Source organism: Callionymus lyra, chromosome 9 (genome assembly GCF_982586985.1).
Source record: "Callionymus lyra chromosome 9, fCalLyr1.hap1.1, whole genome shotgun sequence".
Classification (NCBI taxonomy): Eukaryota; Metazoa; Chordata; class Actinopteri; order Syngnathiformes; family Callionymidae; genus Callionymus; species Callionymus lyra.
The window spans coordinates 5,741,449-5,759,660 of NC_141826.1; the positions used below are offsets into that span (position 1 = coordinate 5,741,449).

The 18,212-nt window shown below is 38.7% G+C and overlaps 2 protein-coding genes across 3 annotated transcripts; both read left to right on the forward strand.

Annotated features, from left to right (window-relative positions):
* The first annotated feature begins 89 nt into the window (after positions 1-89).
* Positions 90-11,679, forward strand: sfxn5b (sideroflexin 5b). Of its 2 annotated transcripts, none has more exons than XM_087799052.1 (14): positions 90-326; positions 3,408-3,476; positions 4,491-4,568; positions 4,638-4,664; positions 4,726-4,780; positions 4,850-4,875; positions 4,999-5,052; positions 5,187-5,243; positions 7,582-7,647; positions 7,787-7,877; positions 8,927-9,042; positions 9,205-9,290; positions 10,436-10,556; positions 10,672-11,679. In XM_087799052.1, the coding sequence occupies exons 1-14, from the start codon at positions 267-269 to the stop codon at positions 10,747-10,749; spliced, it is 984 nt and encodes a 327-aa protein (XP_087655178.1). In that variant the 5' UTR covers positions 90-266; the 3' UTR covers positions 10,750-11,679. The 2 variants fall into 2 exon arrangements, with proteins under 2 accessions (XP_087655178.1, XP_087655179.1); XM_087799053.1 differs by having other exon boundaries at positions 10,439-10,556.
* Positions 11,680-11,955: 276 nt separating this feature from the next.
* Positions 11,956-17,699, forward strand: LOC148071549 (protein-lysine N-trimethyltransferase SMYD5-like). The gene is made up of 13 exons (XM_087799054.1): positions 11,956-12,063; positions 13,409-13,517; positions 13,623-13,762; positions 14,953-15,074; positions 15,271-15,340; positions 15,432-15,536; positions 16,090-16,152; positions 16,366-16,436; positions 16,505-16,611; positions 16,690-16,746; positions 16,827-16,921; positions 17,198-17,268; positions 17,482-17,699. The coding sequence occupies exons 1-13, from the start codon at positions 11,971-11,973 to the stop codon at positions 17,633-17,635; spliced, it is 1,257 nt and encodes a 418-aa protein (XP_087655180.1). The 5' UTR covers positions 11,956-11,970; the 3' UTR covers positions 17,636-17,699.
* Positions 17,700-18,212: the final 513 nt, after the last annotated feature.

Below are 18,212 nucleotides of genomic sequence, written 5' to 3' on the forward strand. Positions count from 1 at the left end.
GAGTACATTTTGATCCATACATCTGATGGATGCACCGCCTGCAGTTACGCAATAGCGATCACCTTATCGATCACGTGGGATGTGTAGTCATGCGCGTCCACTCCTGCCTGTGTGGGCAGCAGCCGCGGGACTCCACCTCCCAGCATGCAGCGCGCTCCCGACGCTCCCACTACTTTCTCCGTGAGTCGAGTTGCTGCTGCTGCTGCACCCCCTGAGTTGAGATCGCGCTCATGATTCTTCATCAATAACTAAAGAGTTGGGGTGTCATGGCGGAATCCGTAGCAGCGTGTCCCGCTTTCCAGCTGGGGAGACCCCGCTACGACCAGGTAAGATTCTACTTCTCGTCGTGATCGCATCTTGTTTGGGGAGAAAAACATCCTCCGTCCGCTGCTGCTGCTGATGCTGCTGCTCGCACTGGTGCGGGAGGAAAGTTGCTTTTCATCCGCTGCATGGACGCTCCTGGTCCAGATTCAAACTATTCTTAACTTCCAGCTTAATTGTCGCTCCTGGAGCAAGATGATCCTCTGGACCTCGATGATGGTTTCATCACCAGTCCCTGCAAGACTTGTTTACCAGATCTTTGTTGTTCGAGGGGCGAGATCGTTTATTTAACTCTCATTACTCAACCTGTCAGCCCAGAGAATCCATTTGCACTGGTCAGCCCTGAAGATCAGTCGACCTTCACGGCCACCACATCACGTTCTTTCATCTCTTCAGAGCAGAAGGAAAACAACTCGCCAAGAACAAAGTACAGAGGTTGTGCTTTTGTCGATGATTGACAGTTGTTGTCACCTTTTCTCCACTTCTGTCTTGTTCATTAACAGATCAGTATTTATTTACTGAAGTGGACTCCAGTGGACTCACATGGAGTTCCTTAGATCAGTGGTCCTCAACCTTTTTTTGCACCATGAACCGGTTTAATGACTTATGCATTATTTTCAAGAACCAACCTACAGATAAAAACATCAAATTAAAACAACCTGCAAAAAATAAATGTCAACAGAATAAAAATACATCTCACCATAAGTGAGCAGGATCCCCAAGATAGTCCCGCATATAATCTTTGTTTTACTTATTTTTCTTCTTAAATGTGTGTTTATCTGCATGGATGCCAAGCTGCTGACGGTGACCTCTGCCCTCTCAGGACTGTAGTAACACACGGTGTTTTTCTCACCAACATGACCTTAAACATTCATCATAAGTTAAGATGAGAGCACATATTTTTGGTAAAGTAAAACAATGAATTACGAGTTGTTGCTGTGGTTGAAGTGAAGGTGAAGAGGAAACAAAAGTTATTGTGTGTATGTATTGTTAGTTCTGCACGATATTTTGATTTGCTCTGGCTCAAGCTATTTTCACACAACATTGATTGACATATTTATTATTATATAAATATATGCTGTTGACATGAAGTAAGTTATTGTGTCATCAGGGTAATTAACATACAGTGGGTCGCATCATTAGCAAATACGGAATATATCAGCAAATAAACAGACAAACTAAACATTAGTTTAAGCCCAAAAGGCTGATTTTAGAAAAAACGAAAATCAGCCTTTTACGAATTATTACTCGTGATTGAGGGTTGATTACAATTTAAAGAAATACACCACCCTAGTTGTATTTACCACTTCACCCACACTTAATTGTATTTTAGCAACATATTTAGACATACAAAACTATCTTTTTTGTAATTCATGTCGATGCTAGCAAACAGCAATAGCTTATATATCAACTTGTTTTTTTAGTGAGCATTATCTTAGGACTTCAGCCCTTTTTCTATATAGGAAACCAAAATTTACAGACCACCTTTATTGGTTTTGAACCAAAAAATTTCCTAGGCTTTAAAAGCTGCTGGAGTTGACTGTATCCTCTCGTCCCCAGTCTTTGCAGGGATCACGCAGGATGTCAATGTTCTTTTATCTGCGTAATGACTGTCCTCTAGCGCCAGCAAGTTTATTTAACCACAAAAAATGAATAAACAATGATAATATTTGCGTGTGAATTGTAAATAAACAATCAAATTATTTTATTTTACACACAAGTTTAAGCCATATAATAGCCATGCTACCTAAATATGATTTGAAAGCTAAAGAAAATATAAATAAATAACGTTATTTTAATTGAGAAAAAAAGCAGAAAGTTGTGAAAATGTATCTTGATAATTAAGTGTATGGACATCTCTATGTCTGATCGGTCAAGATATCCCAAAATATTTGATGAAGCCCACTGCCTCCATTATTGACCAGGAGAATGTAAAACAAACTTTTTTTTAATTGTAAAGAGAAATAACACATTTCATTAGTAAAAGGAGAATACTTCAAACCGAAGAGCCATGAATACTGTCAACATTTTTCCTGTTTGTATGATGATGATAATAATTATTCCCTCATTGAATGGTTGTATGAGGGAGACAGCAGTTATTGAATAGTTTCTGATCGATAAAGCACATTTTAGACTCTTGTAATCCAACAATGGAATCAAATACATTATTTATTCTTTCTGTGCGATCTGGTAACAAATACCTCGGGGTCTGGGACCGGTCCACGTCCCAGTTCTTGGGGGCCACTGATGTCTTAAAAATGGTGTCTCTGTACCCTGTGTTATTGCTGACTTAGCAGGTCCTGGACGTGACAAACGACGCCAGAGGATTCTCGTGTGTTACACGATAAACAATAAGCTGCTGATCGATTAAGCAGGAAGTCTTTGCAGTTAAAGCAGTTGGAAAATGAGGCCAGTTCTTGAATCAGCATAACTCTTGTCTGCTCTCTCTCTCTCTCTTCCGGCGCTGCTCGCCTTGTTGTGTTCTCTCCAGGGAGGTGGAACTCATGCATAATTAAAGCCGGCTCCTCGCTCGGATCCCGGGAAGCAGCACTGCAGCACATATGGCCTGTCGGAGAGCTAGAGACCGATTCTCGTCGCTCTACAGCGAGATGTTTCCGAGTCCCTGTCGTGTCAATTAAGGCTCACTCTGGAACGATCATTAAAAAGCACCACAAAGGGAATCACCAATCATGAGTGAGAGCCGGAATCTGATTGAAGCCGCTTTGTTTTCAAGCCACCGCTTCCACCAAAGAGATTCCTGGCATGGCCGGGTCCGTTCAGGCGCTTGGCAAAACCCTAGGCTGCTGGCCCAGTGACAGTCAGGCAGGAGTTGACCGTTGAAAGCCTGAGGAAAAATAAACTCTGATTATGCTTAAAATATCGCTTTTTCTCTCTGAGGTTCATCTCTGGAAGGTTTTGAGTGACTTTTGAGGCATGAAAATAGTTTCTTTGGTGTTGAATAAAAGTCAAAATCAGACGGTTTATTTTTAGTGGTGAGACTGTTCTTAAATCATTGACTGGTGGTTTGTTATTCTAGTTTTTGTTGGCGTCTCTCTAACTAACTATCAACTTTGTTTTTTTTCCAGGGTTCATTTTTTGGTCGTCTCCGACACTTCGTGGACATCATTGACCCCAGCACCCTGTTTGTATCCGAGGTAACGCTGTGTTCCAAGTTACAACCCTCGTATGATTCTACCTTAGAAAATGAAGTTACAATGTTGTGTCCATTTGACTGCTTTACTTTGTGACAGACATGTGATATATATCCTGTACACAGGTATGAAAACTAAAGAATATATTCTTTAATATTTCAACAAACATTCTATATCCAGATTCACAAAACAGAGCATTTAGAAACATTTCAAAACTTGCATTCAACAATAACCTTAAGACCTATTTAAAAAAAAGTTATGAAGACCAAATTAAATACCTATTATTCATTCTTAGTATTAAAATGTAATTAATTAATTGTTTGTGAACTTACACAACAAATCTACATTGCTCAATTGTTTCACACTGTAACACAACTTAAAAAAATATACCCACATTAAGCACTTCCACAACTTTATACGTCATCCATCCTCAAGCTAACGTTTGTCATTGTGACAAAATGTCCACAGCTTTTTATGGACTAAAGAAATATGTATTATTTCGATAGAATAGTATTTATTTATTTTCTGCTGGTTATTCCCTTAAGATGGTCGGGGGAGCCTATCCTACCTTCTTCGGGTGAGAGGCGGGGGACACCCTGGACAGGACACCAGTCTGTCACAGGGCACACAAAGACGGACAACCATTCACACACACACTCGTACCTACGGACAATTTCCCCAAATTCACAATCAATCTGTGTGTGTTTTTGGAATGTGGGAGGAAACCAGAGTGTCAGGAGTAAACCCACGCAACACGGGGACAACATACAAACTCCACACAGAAAAGATCATATGATGCCTCCCCTCAAAACTTGGAAGCGAACCCGCAACCTAAAACGTGCGCTATTTAGGACCAAAACATTAAATAAAAGGGAAATAAAAGAACAGATTTACGTTTTATGTCTGCATCAAACATAAAAAAAAATCTGTTCCCTGGTTTAAAGAATATTTCAAGACATAACTCAACATCATTTCAGTTCAATTCGTAAGTCTCTAACTCTGAACTGTGTCGTGAAGAACCAGCTGAAAGAGAGCTTGAAACTCCTGGAGGACTACAAACATGGAGCACTTCCACCGGGCGTCTCGGATCTCCAGGTGAGTCCTCGCGTCACGACGAGTGTTCGGTGGATGTGTTGGGTGTGTAACCGTGTGTCTCTCACACAGCTGTGGGAGGCTCAGAAGATCAAGCAGGTAAGTGCGTCGGCGTCCAGGCGCCGCAGCATGACGATGACATCACGCTCTCTGCACTCAGGCCATCATTCACCCTGACACGGGAGACAAGATCTTCATGCCATTCAGAATGTCAGGTACGAGCTTGAGACGAAGATCTTACGAACGCTGACTCGTGTTGTGCTCACGTCTCTCTCACCGTTCAGGTTATGTACCATTCGGAACGCCGATTGTAAGTTCCATTCTTTTCGTTGCCATGCTACTCTTGAATCCACATGTTTGGGGGGCAGATGAAATAAGAGCACAGACTTATTTTAGTGCGGAAAATAAGCTCTTGTTCCCCGGTTTCATCTAGGTCATTGGCCTCCTCCTCCCAAACCAGACTGTGGTGTCCACCATTATCTGGCAGGTACTGCTCACTCTCATTGCATTGTAGCCATCGGGAGGTTCTGACTTTCCACACGGAAGAATCAAGCGTGTTCATTGGAGCTCTGCTCTCCGCCGTGTTGACAAACCACATCTGTTTCACTGCTTTTCTTCCAGTGGCTGAACCAGAGTCACAACGCTTGTGTCAACTACGCCAACCGCAACGCTAGCAAGGTACGAACACCGCAGCCGCTCACCAGCCTCACTTTCTTAAGAGTTAAAAGTTTAAACCATCATCAGCAGTTACACACAAGACTTCATAACTGGGTCAAGATAGTTTAATTGAATGAGCTCGGATCACTCATTTGATCACTCATTTGATCACTCACTTTCACAACTCATCAAATGAGTAGTACTAGTCTTTTAATGTGAAAGTAGAACCAAGCAGCAGAGGATCAGTTAACATCTAACATGTATGAAAAGAATGACATGTTATAAAGCTACACACTGTCATAGCGGAGAAGAAAAATGGTAAAACTAAATTATAGTTACATTTTAGAAAGTACCAAACATTTCTGCAAAACACATGTATTTGCATTATTGTAATGATACTTTCACTTTCCACTAGGGTTGTAAAAAAAAACACCATACTGTATCGATAATCAACAGCACTGTATCGATTATAAAAAATGAAACTATATACAGTATATATGCAGTATGTTTTATTAGTTTTCAAATCATATTTTATTATAGATCTATTATATTTCAATAAAGTCTATGTAAATAAAACAATTCAACTTTTTAGTGTACAACTAACATGCAAACATTCACAAAATTATGCAATTAAACGTCCGGGTGCCAGAAGGAAGCTGTTATTAGGTCCTCTGCAGCGATGACTGAGGATGAGAGGATACAGTTGACTCCAGCAGCTTTTAAAGCGGATATTTTTGGACATATTTTGGTTTGAGAACAAATGAAAGCAGATACGACTTCAGCAAGAGTCAAGTGGTCTGTAAATTCTGTAACGCCAGAGTCAAGTACTCAACAATACTGCAAATATGTGGTTACTGTTCTGAAAAAACAGTATGAATAAATTTTTATTAATATATATATCTAGGGCTGCACGATATTGGAAATATGTTCGATAATCGATATTGGTGTCTTGAATTGCGATATCAATATTATTGCAATATTTTTTGCTTCACCTAAAAATGTGCCCGCACGCAGGAGCAAGTACTGTAGAGCAGTGTTTTTTGAGCCAAGGTACACTTTTTCCATTGAAAAAAAATCCGGAGGCACACCACCACCCAAAATGTTAAAATATGGTAATATGTAGATCTCTTTTTACACTGCACATCAACCAATCGGTCCAACAACCATTTGATTGACTTACAGAGCAGCCAATCTCAGCTCTCAAAACGATGCATTTAATTCCGCGCTTCGGGGCCGACATGATCAGAGAAAAATATAACTTATAACACTGAGTTTCGTGAGACTTGCATCGTTGTCCCACGAAACTGAGCGATATCAGAGAGGAGCCGCCGGCACGTCGCGATTTCACCAAATCAATACTTAACCCCACCTCTTAGTACACCCACACATAACAGTTTATAAATGACCTGACGCTAACAACTTAGCTCATTAGCATGAGGCGAAGACGGACAGGTTTCCACTTGTTTGGAAGTTCCGCGATCTTACTTAAAAACGCTGAATACAACTGAGACGAGATGAAAAGTTCTTAAAATATGTTGCTTCAGCAAAGGTGGTTGAAAGAGATGAGCGACTGGATCACTTGTGTTTGAGAAGCTCATAAGTTAGTCTTACTTCCGTGCATATACTAAGCTACGCTAAGTCAGCGCGCCAGCAAGACGCGTCCCCATAGCAACCGAGCCTAGCAAGCTTCGCCGCACAGCTAATAGACCGATAGAGACAAAAACGACAACGAGACATAGAAGTACAAATTGACAACTTTACAGAGCTTGACACTGATTGGTTAAAGTGTGGCTTTAAGAAATGCTTGATTTGACTGATTGATTGATGATTGAAAAATTATAATTTATCGCAGATGTTTTCCATATGCATATCGCACATGCCAATATCGCAATATCAAAATTGTTTTTTTTCGATATGTCGTGCAGCCCTACATATATCCAAAAGTTGCATTAGCTGACAATAAAAAAAAATTCTATGCTCTTTAAGTTTCCAAAAATCATTCCAATTTTTGTCCTATTGCGCCATTTTTATTAGTTTTTTTTCCCCTTAATTATTATTGATGATCTGAGGAAATGTTATGATGACGCATGAATAGATACTCAAAGGGTAGAACAGTGCCATCTAGTGGTTTCTGAAATAAGGAGCATTCTTTATGAAGCGTCATCAACCCACCACTACAAACTACTGAACAGTTGGCTCTTATTGCACTGTAATTTTCAAACCTACAATCTACTACAGGTATATGGACGTATTTATTGACAATATGTAATTATGATTTATCTTCATCCTGGGAACCAATTGAAGTTTATTTTGGCAAAAAAATATTCCACATTTTGAAGCATCATTTTTCATCAAACAGCCGACACCGACAGCCAAGTTTCTTCAGGGATACTTCGGAGCTGTGACGAGTGCCGTGTCTATCGCTGTGAGTCAAAACTCTTCTTCTGTTTCATTGTCCTGGTTTATTCTCGCGCTCATGTTTGGATATAACATGTAACTAACGACACTAAAGAACGGATCCTAGTTATGTTTTCACTGCACGTTGATTCATGTGTGTGTTGCAGGTGGGCTTGAATGTTCTGATTAAGAAAGCCAACAGACTGAGTCCTGCCACCAGAATGATCATTCAGAGACTTGTTCCCTTTCCAGCTGTAGGTATGTTCAAAACAAACACAAAAGACCCTCTCGGCTCCAGTGAGCTTCTGATGATGCTGTGTGACAAACCTCAATGTTTGACCAATCACAGCAGAGTGGGTGTGGTTATCGTAATCAAGATTTCATCTCCAGAAAAAAAACTGTGTTTACAGTGGGCGGGGCTCAAAAACATTTTCTAATGTAAATATTTCAATGAAAAGAGAGTTTTGTACAAACAGACACATATTGATGATACAATAGATCCGCGATCTATTTAAGACACACTTAAATCAACACATTAGTTGAACTTTAAAGTATCTTTAATGAACATTCCACTTTGCAGAGACAAGTGTATCTTGCGTCTCATTGTGTTTTTGCATAATCGACTCCAATCGAGAGAGGAATTTATAATCCTAGATTGTAGATGTTAAACAAGAATACGTTTTTCAACTTGACGAAACAAAAATCAGAGAGGATTTATGTAAAAGCAATAATAACAGTTACAGTTACCAGAGAGATGAAACAAAAAAAAACAAGACACAAGAGACCTTTGCCAGGGAATGTACACACATATAGTCGGCAAAGGCGAAACGCAGAATTTATGACATTGCAGTTGAACTATTTATAAAACACTATTTAAAAAACAACCTCACTTTCTCTTCAATTTGTCATCTTATAATATTGTGAAAATATAAATTTAGTTTTGGGGAAAATATTTAGAAACATTTGAGTGATTTCTGCAAAGCAAGATAAAGAAAGTAATCCTTTTGTACACAACTTCTTTAAATGAACCAGAACCTGGGATTCCATTCTCTGCCTGATCAGAAAAAACAAGATAAAAACATGAATTTAAACTGTTTATAATCTAAGTTTATTCATATATGGACTGTAAGAAGTCTTAAAAGTATCAAAGCAAAAGTTTATCTAAGAGCTTAGAATAAAGAAATATGTTTTGTACTAAAAAAGGCTGAAATAAGTTCACAACTGTAGCTCTAATGACAAATCTAAAGCTCTTTGATTTAATTTCCTGTTTGTGTTGTTGTGTGATTCAATTGTGTGTCTGTCCTCAGCGAGCGCGAACATCTGTAACGTGGGTCTGATGCGACACAACGAGTTATCTGAAGGCATCGACGTGCTGGACGATGACGGCACCGTGGTGGGCTCCTCCAAAATCGCTGCCAAACACGTAAGAATGCTTTGTCGTTTGTCATTAAAGACTTGGATGATTGTTGGAGAGAATCAGCTGCTGTCACTCTTCGTATGAACACAGAATAAAAGAGGAAATTAAACTCAGCTCGTTGCAAAATCTGAAGTGAACCGTGTACACAATGTTTTGATTTCCCTCCAGGCCATCGCTGAGACCGCCTTCACACGAGTGGTCCTGCCCATGCCCATCTTCGTGCTGCCGCCCATCATCATGTCCTACCTGGAGAGGTTCGTCAAACACACTCCAAAGTTTGGGCTTCTTACTGACCTGTTATAGTTAGTCTTCATGTTTACATACAAGCACTTTATAACGCACACACACATATACACGCACTCACACACAGAGAAAAACACACACCAACACACAGGGACAAATAAGCACACACACATGTTCACACACAAATACATAACACACATAAAGACATATGAGCACCCACACCTACAGATATAGGTACACACAAACACACACATAGAGACACTTAAGGACACACATGGACACACACACAAACACAGTGACACATACGGACACATGTATACACAAGCACACACTCACAAACAGAGAAACATACGTGCGCACAAACAAAGATACATTTGCACACACACAAATGTACACACAGTCACAAGCGCACACAAACACACACACAGAAACACAGAAAGACACATAAGCACAAAGAAACAACGTACAAACACACATCGACACACTTTAAACATTAAGCTGGTAAATAAATCCCTGAATGATTTCTATTGTGAGTCAGTAAGAGAAAGACAGACATTCAATGTAACTACACAACATCATAATGTGGTTCTCACACATCAATCACAACAGGACATCAGAGTATATGAACTCATAATAATTTGAGCTATTTTAACTTTTTTTTAACTACAGTCAGATATATATACTGTATATATTTATATATATACTGTATATTATATAAATGTCATATCTTGCTTGTTTGTTATTATCTTTATATAATGGCGCTGAAATAGATGATTAATTATAAAATAAACATCGGCAATTTCTGGGTGAGCAAGTGCAAATTTAGAAGTTTGTAGAAACAAACTACTAAAATTAAGTTAATGCTGTGCCTGCTACATTAAAAGAACAGTCTGGTGTGTATCTGTATATTATCTGTTTCCCGAGAAGTTCCTGGCTGACAGCTGTCGTGCCCTGAAGCTCTTCTGCTCTATTTAAACTCACATATGAATCACTAACTGAGTGTTTTCAGGAAGTCAAAAGCTCGCTCTCTTGGTGGAACCTCATCTCCAGCTTCGCGTGTTTGGTTTTTCTGTTTTCTTTCTTCCCTGAATCCATAAATAACTCGCCTGAGTCTCCATGGACCCCCCGCCTCACAGACTGTTCTGTCGTCTCGCAGCAGACTTCCATTCCTGCGGAGCAACAGACGACTGCTGCTGCCCATCCACAGCCTCGTCTGCCTGGCGACCTTTGCCCTCTCGTTGCCCGTGGCGATCAGCCTCTTTCCCCAGATGTCTCAGGTACAGTATGTTCCGCGGCCAGATGGTTGACATGCAGCAGCTGAGCCAGACGTTACACACACAACACTGCACACGCCGCTGCTCGCGCCTCTGAATCTTTGCATCTTTTCTGCAGATCGAAGTGTCTCGTCTCGAGCCTGAGATCGCCATGGCAACCAACTGCAAGGTGTTGACCTACAACAAAGGTCTATGATGGAGAAGATCTGCCGTGGAACTATCCCTCATGATCTGCTGCATTTTCAGATCACACTAACTGTTTTAACTCAAGCCAGCGTTTAAGTTTGACTTTAAACCAGCAACTGTGTCCGTGTACAAAGAAACAATCATATATGTGATTTATAGAGCATTTTATAATGAACTTTTCAGTATTTTTGATTCTGTTAACAGTGACGTACACGTATTACACTTTAATTTGTATTATGGCAATATATGGCACCTATAATGAGGTTTTAAACACATCCAAAGCAATACTCACATTCTGACAGAACTCCTTCAAGTTCATACTTTGTATTTTATCTATAAGATTTTAGTATTTTAAATAAATAATAATATATGACATTTTTATATTTAAAAGCTGTGCTTTAATCTTTATAAATAGATGACAGTGACCATCAAATTGTCAATTTTTAGACATCATCTTCACTTCAAAGTGACATATAGATGAATAAAATACTGTATATAGATATTATAATCAAAGGAATACATACCTTTTTTAATTAACTTATGTTTATATTTAATACTATTATATTCTCATCCTATAATAATTGAAACTAAACTTCTAATACAGATAAGTACTTAAAGTGCCATTTCCTTCTACAAAGCTGGACAAAATGCTGGTGCTCGACGCAAATTGTTTGTGTTTTCGATCCTAATAGTTCATAGGTCATAAAACACGGACGTGAACTGGATGATGGCGTTGAGAGAAACCTTCAGTATCAATGAAAAGTGTGCAATCACTGATTTCCTGCCAAAACCTCTGCTCTTAACCGTTTAACGTCGACGAGAAACCTCAAGATTATTCATATAAATGAAGATCACCTGAAACCTTTTAATGTGAAAACTGTTTCCTAAAACTACTGATGATGTTGAGGCACATTATTAAAATAAAGTGAATTAATCTGAAGATGCATTGGTTGATTCTTTATTGCTTCGAAAAAATAATGAAACACGAAAATGTAGGAAAGAATTTAAAATGTGTTTCAAACGTAATTTTCCAAACCAAGTTTCTCATTGACCTTTATTTGTTGCATAAAATAATTTGCACGAAACTATCGTCGATTTTAATTCTCCTGTTAATATATGTTTTGGTAGAAAAATAGGACCTAGAAGAAGAAGTATGAGTTGATCCTCCACTGGATGGCGCTGCTGTACTTGTGTAGTCGCTACGTCATCGCGGGTGAAAGGTCATGCCAACATGGCGGCTCCCCATGATGACATGTTTTCCTACTGCACGGACGCCGGCAAAGTTGCCAACAGTGTAGAAGTGAGATTTATCGACAATACAAAGGCAAGTGTTTCCGATAATGATGTCATGAGATGATCGATTATTTGGTCTTTCTCTGAGGCGACGTTGTTTGCAGTTTCGTGCTCGATCCTCCTGCTGCTCGTAGCTCAACGTGCACGACTGACGTGGTTTTCTCTCAGTTTATAAAACTGATAGAAGATTCTGTCCTGAACCTCATCTTCTCACGTCTTCGTTGTAAACCTTTGTTCCTGCAATAATATTATTCCTATAACCAGGACTAACATGTGCGTAACGATGCTGCAAAAACGTACATTTTACTGTTCAAAAGACAGTTTTCATTGTAAAGCTTTGTTACAGTATATGATGGTAATATTTACAGAGGACGATCTTTACGTTGTTGTTATTAATTTATTTTACGTCATAAGTGTAGATGACTGACTACATATGTGTGCAAAATGTAAAGATTAAAACCGCATCAATATTATCATATTATTTCCCTCCGTTATATTAATATTAAGAAAGATATTGATTATTAAAACCAGTGAAATACTTTAATTGTTCGACAACCTCCTTAATACTAAATCATTAGGGTTAAATATTTTGGCTTTCAAAATGTCATAACTTGCTTGATGTTTAACTGATTTTGATAAGGTTTGTATCACAGGAAAGCTTGCTAAACAAAGAAACTGAAATAGTTTAGTTCTCCAAAGAAAAAAAAATATTATCCCAGATTAAACAGTTGCTTATATACAGTAATGGAAACATAAAGCACACTAATGTTGTATTTTTATTTATTTAATGAATGCAATTAGTGGAAGTGAAATTTCAGTAAAGTTATTATATATATATTACTTATAAATTATAGTAAGTAAGTATAGGTTATTTGTAAAGCGCCTTTCTAGACCAGGGTCACAAAGTGCTTTAACAATCAAAAACAATACACGGTTAAAATAATATAAAAGGCCAAGACACATAAGACAAACACAGGAGTCCCAGAAAATCAAGGAAAAGCACAAATAAGAATGTCTTAAGATGTTTCTTGAAGGAGTCAGTAGATCATCAAACAGCGGAAGATCGTTCCAAAGCTTAGGATCAACAGCCTGGAAGGATTTCTCTCCTCTGGTGCAGAAGCGTGTTCAGGAACCATTAGTAGATTCTGATCCACAGACCTCTGAGCCCGAGCTGGGGTGTAAGGCTGAAAATGTGAAAGGCTCTGATTGACCCCTGACATTAAATGCAGAAATACACACATGCCTAGACTGAAGGGACTTCTGCTCAGTTAAATGTCTTTTTGGAGACATCTTTTGTGTTTTTAATTTAAGAGTCAATGTTGATACAGTTCTGGGAGTTTCCAAAAAAATGAATGAGATTTTGGTTTGTGTTGCAGGGGAAGGGTCTCTTTGCTAAAAGAAGCATCAAGAAGGGAGACCCCATCTTTGTAGAGCGCCCTCTTGTCTCCTCTCAGTTCCTGTGGAACTCTTTGTACAAATATAAAGGTGATATTTGTTAGTATATACATATAAAACCATTTGTTAATCAAATAACAAATGAAGCAAGTTTTGTTGAACGGGTCCAAAAACAAATGTTCTCTAAATTCTCAGCATGTGAGTTTTGCTTACGGGCTCTGGAGACAGCCGAGGAGAATGCCAGGAGACTCAGCGGGATCCCAGGTCTTATACTTCCCCATCCTGAGCTCTGCAAGGTCCGACCAGAGCTTCACCAGGCCTGCCCTCAGTGTCAGGTGGGTCACCCACGCAATGAAGATACACACTGCAACATCAACAGACATCACAAGGAACTAGTTTATTTTGTTCTTTTCTTCTCTGATGCTTAATTATTAATATATATATTGACACTAAATATTTTTACATAATCAATGAATACAACTGTGTTTTCATTGACCGAGAACCACACATCATGTCATGTGTTTTTTAATAGCCCGGGTTCTCGCAGATTCTTGAAAAGTCTTAAAAGAATTTACATTATAAATCTAAGAAAAGGGCCTTTATTCTCGTTAAAATGTAAAAAAAAAAATTAAAAATTGACATAATGTGAAGACATAATAAATGAGATATTGTGTTCAATTTAAATCTTTTGGTAACATTTAATTAATTATATATTTTTTAATAATTTACCGATAGTCCATAAAAATGCAAAGTCTACAAAATAAATTAGATAATAAATAATTTACTGATCATCATTTCAATCAAAATAGTGTAACTTACAATAACTGCATATCAATTCAATGAGAATTGTCTGTCCAATCAACATTGTTTATCATGGCTTAACGCCATACCAGGCCACATGTTTGTGGTATATTCTGTGCAGGAATTTGAATTTTATTTTATGTTTAACAAAAAAAAAACATTGGGATAAAATTGTCCATTAATGTATGCAATGAATGTTGTGTTTTGATTTTCAGTTTTAAGTTTGGTTGATTGTCCAGTTGCTCTTAAGTTTAATTTCAACTGGTGTTAAAAAGTATTGCGTTTAACTTGCCTTCAGGAACCCTGATGACTCGGATATAAAAAATATTTAATATTTTTCAATTAAAAAGTCCAACCAATTTAATAAACCAAAAATTCAGAATTGCATTTATCAGTGAATCAGAAACTTTTATTGCCAGTGTACAGAATAAAGGAATTAAATAAGATAACACACATAATTGGCAATAGAAAAACAGAACTGAGCCCCAATTATGAAGTCATTCTTAAATTCCCCCTGTGCCACTTCTCTATTTTATCTTTTACTATACATTAAATATATGAATAACATTTCCTGATTTTAATCACAAATATCACCTGCTTGGCCTTGTCAGAGCTAACACATTTAGTGCCTACAATTAAACAAGTCATGCATGTGATTTGTTCGTGAACCCACACTTTTAAGGGAAACGACTTGATCCTGGTTTTGTCTGGTTTTTCTCTCCAGGTGTTGTACTGTAGCAGTGAGTGTCGAAAGGCTGCAGCGGATCAGTACCACCGCGCCCTGTGTCTCGGCCCATCTCAGGAAGACCCCGATCATCCCATCAACAAACTGAAAGATGCCTGGAGGTATTTTTAGTTCTGTGCCTGTCACACTGCTGACACCATCATACATGATTCATAATTCATGGACACTATCACTGTTGAAGAGCTTATCCAACAAGAAACTTATTTCTCAATTTTTTACATTTTACATTTACATTTTACAACATTTTATTATAAATACAATGTACACTATTTAAAATCTTCATATCTCCCCCCTCAGGAGTGTCCACTATCCCCCTGAGACGTCCAGCATCATGCTCATGGCAAAAATGGTGGCTGCAGTCAAACAGGTGCTGCACTTAAACAAAAGTGACCAAAAAAAGGATTGATCCGTTAATCTTTCATCTGGAATGAAAACTCATGTGTTTGTTTGCTCTGCAGGCGAAAGACAAATCTCAGTGGCAGAAGCTTTTCTCTCACTTCTGCAGCCGGACAGCCAACGAGGAGGAAGAGATCGCTCATAAACTCTTAGGGGACAAGTTCAGAGTAAGTAAATCCTTCTGACACAAGAGCAGTCGAGGCGTGGAATCTAACTTGATGAGACTCTCTTGTTATCTGTTCGTAGAGATTAAAATGCTTTTTTTAAATTACATCTCCGGCTTTTCTGTGTCCCTGTTTACGTTGCTCAGCTATATGCTCACGCTTCTTTCTGTGCATGAAGCAGTTTTCACCATTAGTTCCAAGTGCAATAGAACGCCACCCATCGGCCTGGCATGTGAACTACACCATTTTCTGTTTTTATCGTCTGAATCAGAATCAGAAACTTTTATTGACAGTGTTGTTAACACAACATGGGATTGTTTTGGTGTCGGTACACAATATAAAAAATGAAAAGGGTTAACACACAAAATAAACAATAGAAAAGCAGAACCAAGCACCAAGGCATTTAAAGGCGCCTAATGGAAACGGATCCAACTTTAAGGAGGACTTTTTTAAATGAGCATTAAAAGTTTGAATAATAAAAGATGCAGCTCTGTGTAGACACTGTCTCAGTTTAAGTTGATTTCTTTTTGTTAATTTGAGTCATTTGTGTCTTCAGGGGCAACTCACGCTGCTGCAGAGCCTCTTCAAGGAAGCACTTTACGACGATCATCTGAGTCGAGTAAGTTTGATCATGAACAAGACATTATTAGATATTTAAGACATTTAATTAAGTTACTTAAATCAATCTGTTTCGTTGATACTATCATCATCTCTGTCATGGTGAGAGTCAAGCTAGTTAGACTTTCAAATAAATATTTTGGTTTATATTAATTGATTACAATAATTTAAATTTTCTATATGAACAAAATTTGGAAATAATATTTTGTTGCAGTGGTTTGTACCTGAGGGGTTCCGCTCTCTCTTCGCTCTGGTGGGAACCAACGGACAAGGCATCGGCACCAGGTTGAACCTCACTAAATATATGTTCAACCTTCAACTGGATCTTAATCATGACGATCTTCTCGCTTCAGTTCCCTCAGTAAGTGGGTTCACGCCTGTGACGCACTGCAGCTTTCAGGCCAGCAGAGGGAGCAGTTGGACTCCTTTATCGACCAGCTGTACAAAGACATTGAGAAAGGTCACTTTTTACTGCTAACTGATTTGAATGCTGTATGAAATAAAGGTCAGATCGATGATCCCTTTGCTTGCTCTGCAGAAACGGGAGACTTTCTCAACTGTGAAGGTTCTGGACTCTTTCTGCTTCAAAGCTCATGTAAGTCTTGATTTAATGAGCTATAATCCATCACCTAGAGTCAAAGGTCAGCTGCTGACCCCTCACTGTTGCCCCTCTAGGTAACCACAGTTGTACACCAAACGCAGAGGCCTCTTTCCCCGACAACAACTTCCTGCTTCACCTCTGTGCCCTCTCTGACATCAGCTCTGGCGAGGTCAGCAGACATGATCCATCCCAGTTTTGGACATTTTTGTGTCTCACTGTGATTCTAATAGGTTGCTATGACAACTTGTGTTGTCTTGACAGCTTGTCGGGTATATTTTACATCTACCAGATTTAACATAACACACAGATTTAGAGGTTTAACATCTGTTGTCTCACCATGGCCTTGAAGCTGTTACTATCTTGGACAAAGAACAGTTTTAACAATCAAATGTTTATAAAAAAAATGTTGTTGATCGTCACACAGAACGTCTTGCCTCAATTTTAGGAGATCTGCATCAGCTACCTGGACTGCTGCCAGCGAGACCGGAGCCGTCATAGCCGACTCAAAATCCTGAGGTACTGTAAATTTTGAAAACCTCTGAGATGGATCTGTGTCGAGTATTTTTAAATCAATAAGAATCTTTTCAGGCATCAATGAGGAGTGTGGAGGCAGATATTGGTGGTCCGATAGCTGCCCCTCATTCTCATCACTGCTCACAATCCCCAAAGTGTTTTCTGTGGTTTTTTTGATGATTTAAAGATAGTGACGTGTGAATGTTCTCTCCACAGGGAGAACTACCTGTTCGCCTGCTCGTGTCCAAAGTGTGTCTCCCAGATGGACGAGCTAGATGTGACATCAGACGAGGAAGAGGAGGAGGAGGAAGGAGAGGCAGGGGGTGAAACAGAGGGGGATGAGATGGAAGACGAGATGACCGATGTATGATGAAAGCTCGAAATCTCTCTCTGCTCTTGCTGTTCCTGCCTCAGAATAAAGCCCTCATACAATCTGCAAGTGATTGTCATAGCAACCAAACGACTGCATTTACATTTCTGCACTTAATTCTCAAGCTGTCACGTATATGCAAGTTGGAATCCAAAAAGAAAATGAATGTGCCATAATTTGTCACCAGTTTCCTCCATCTATTTTAGATTTGCTACAAAAGGTTCCAACCTTCAGAAAATGTTGTTGTCCACAAAAAAAAGCAATAAAACACAATTTTAAACTCGAAATGTCTTTTTACCTGATATGAACTTGGCATTTAAGTTATCCATGTGATATTTTCACCTTCACCTGAGGAATCTTAATGTATAATACCTTTCAATCTGTCCCATTTTCAATCCATCAAAAATGGAAAACTTTTTCTTCCATGTATAAATAAGCATACATGTAACACCAAACGTACGCACAATAAATAAACGACCATTATTGTACAGGTACTCTGAGGAAAAGTATTTTAGTTAAACACATATTAACGTTTTAGTGGGTTGGTAGGAGATAACACAATTGTAATGTTGTTGAA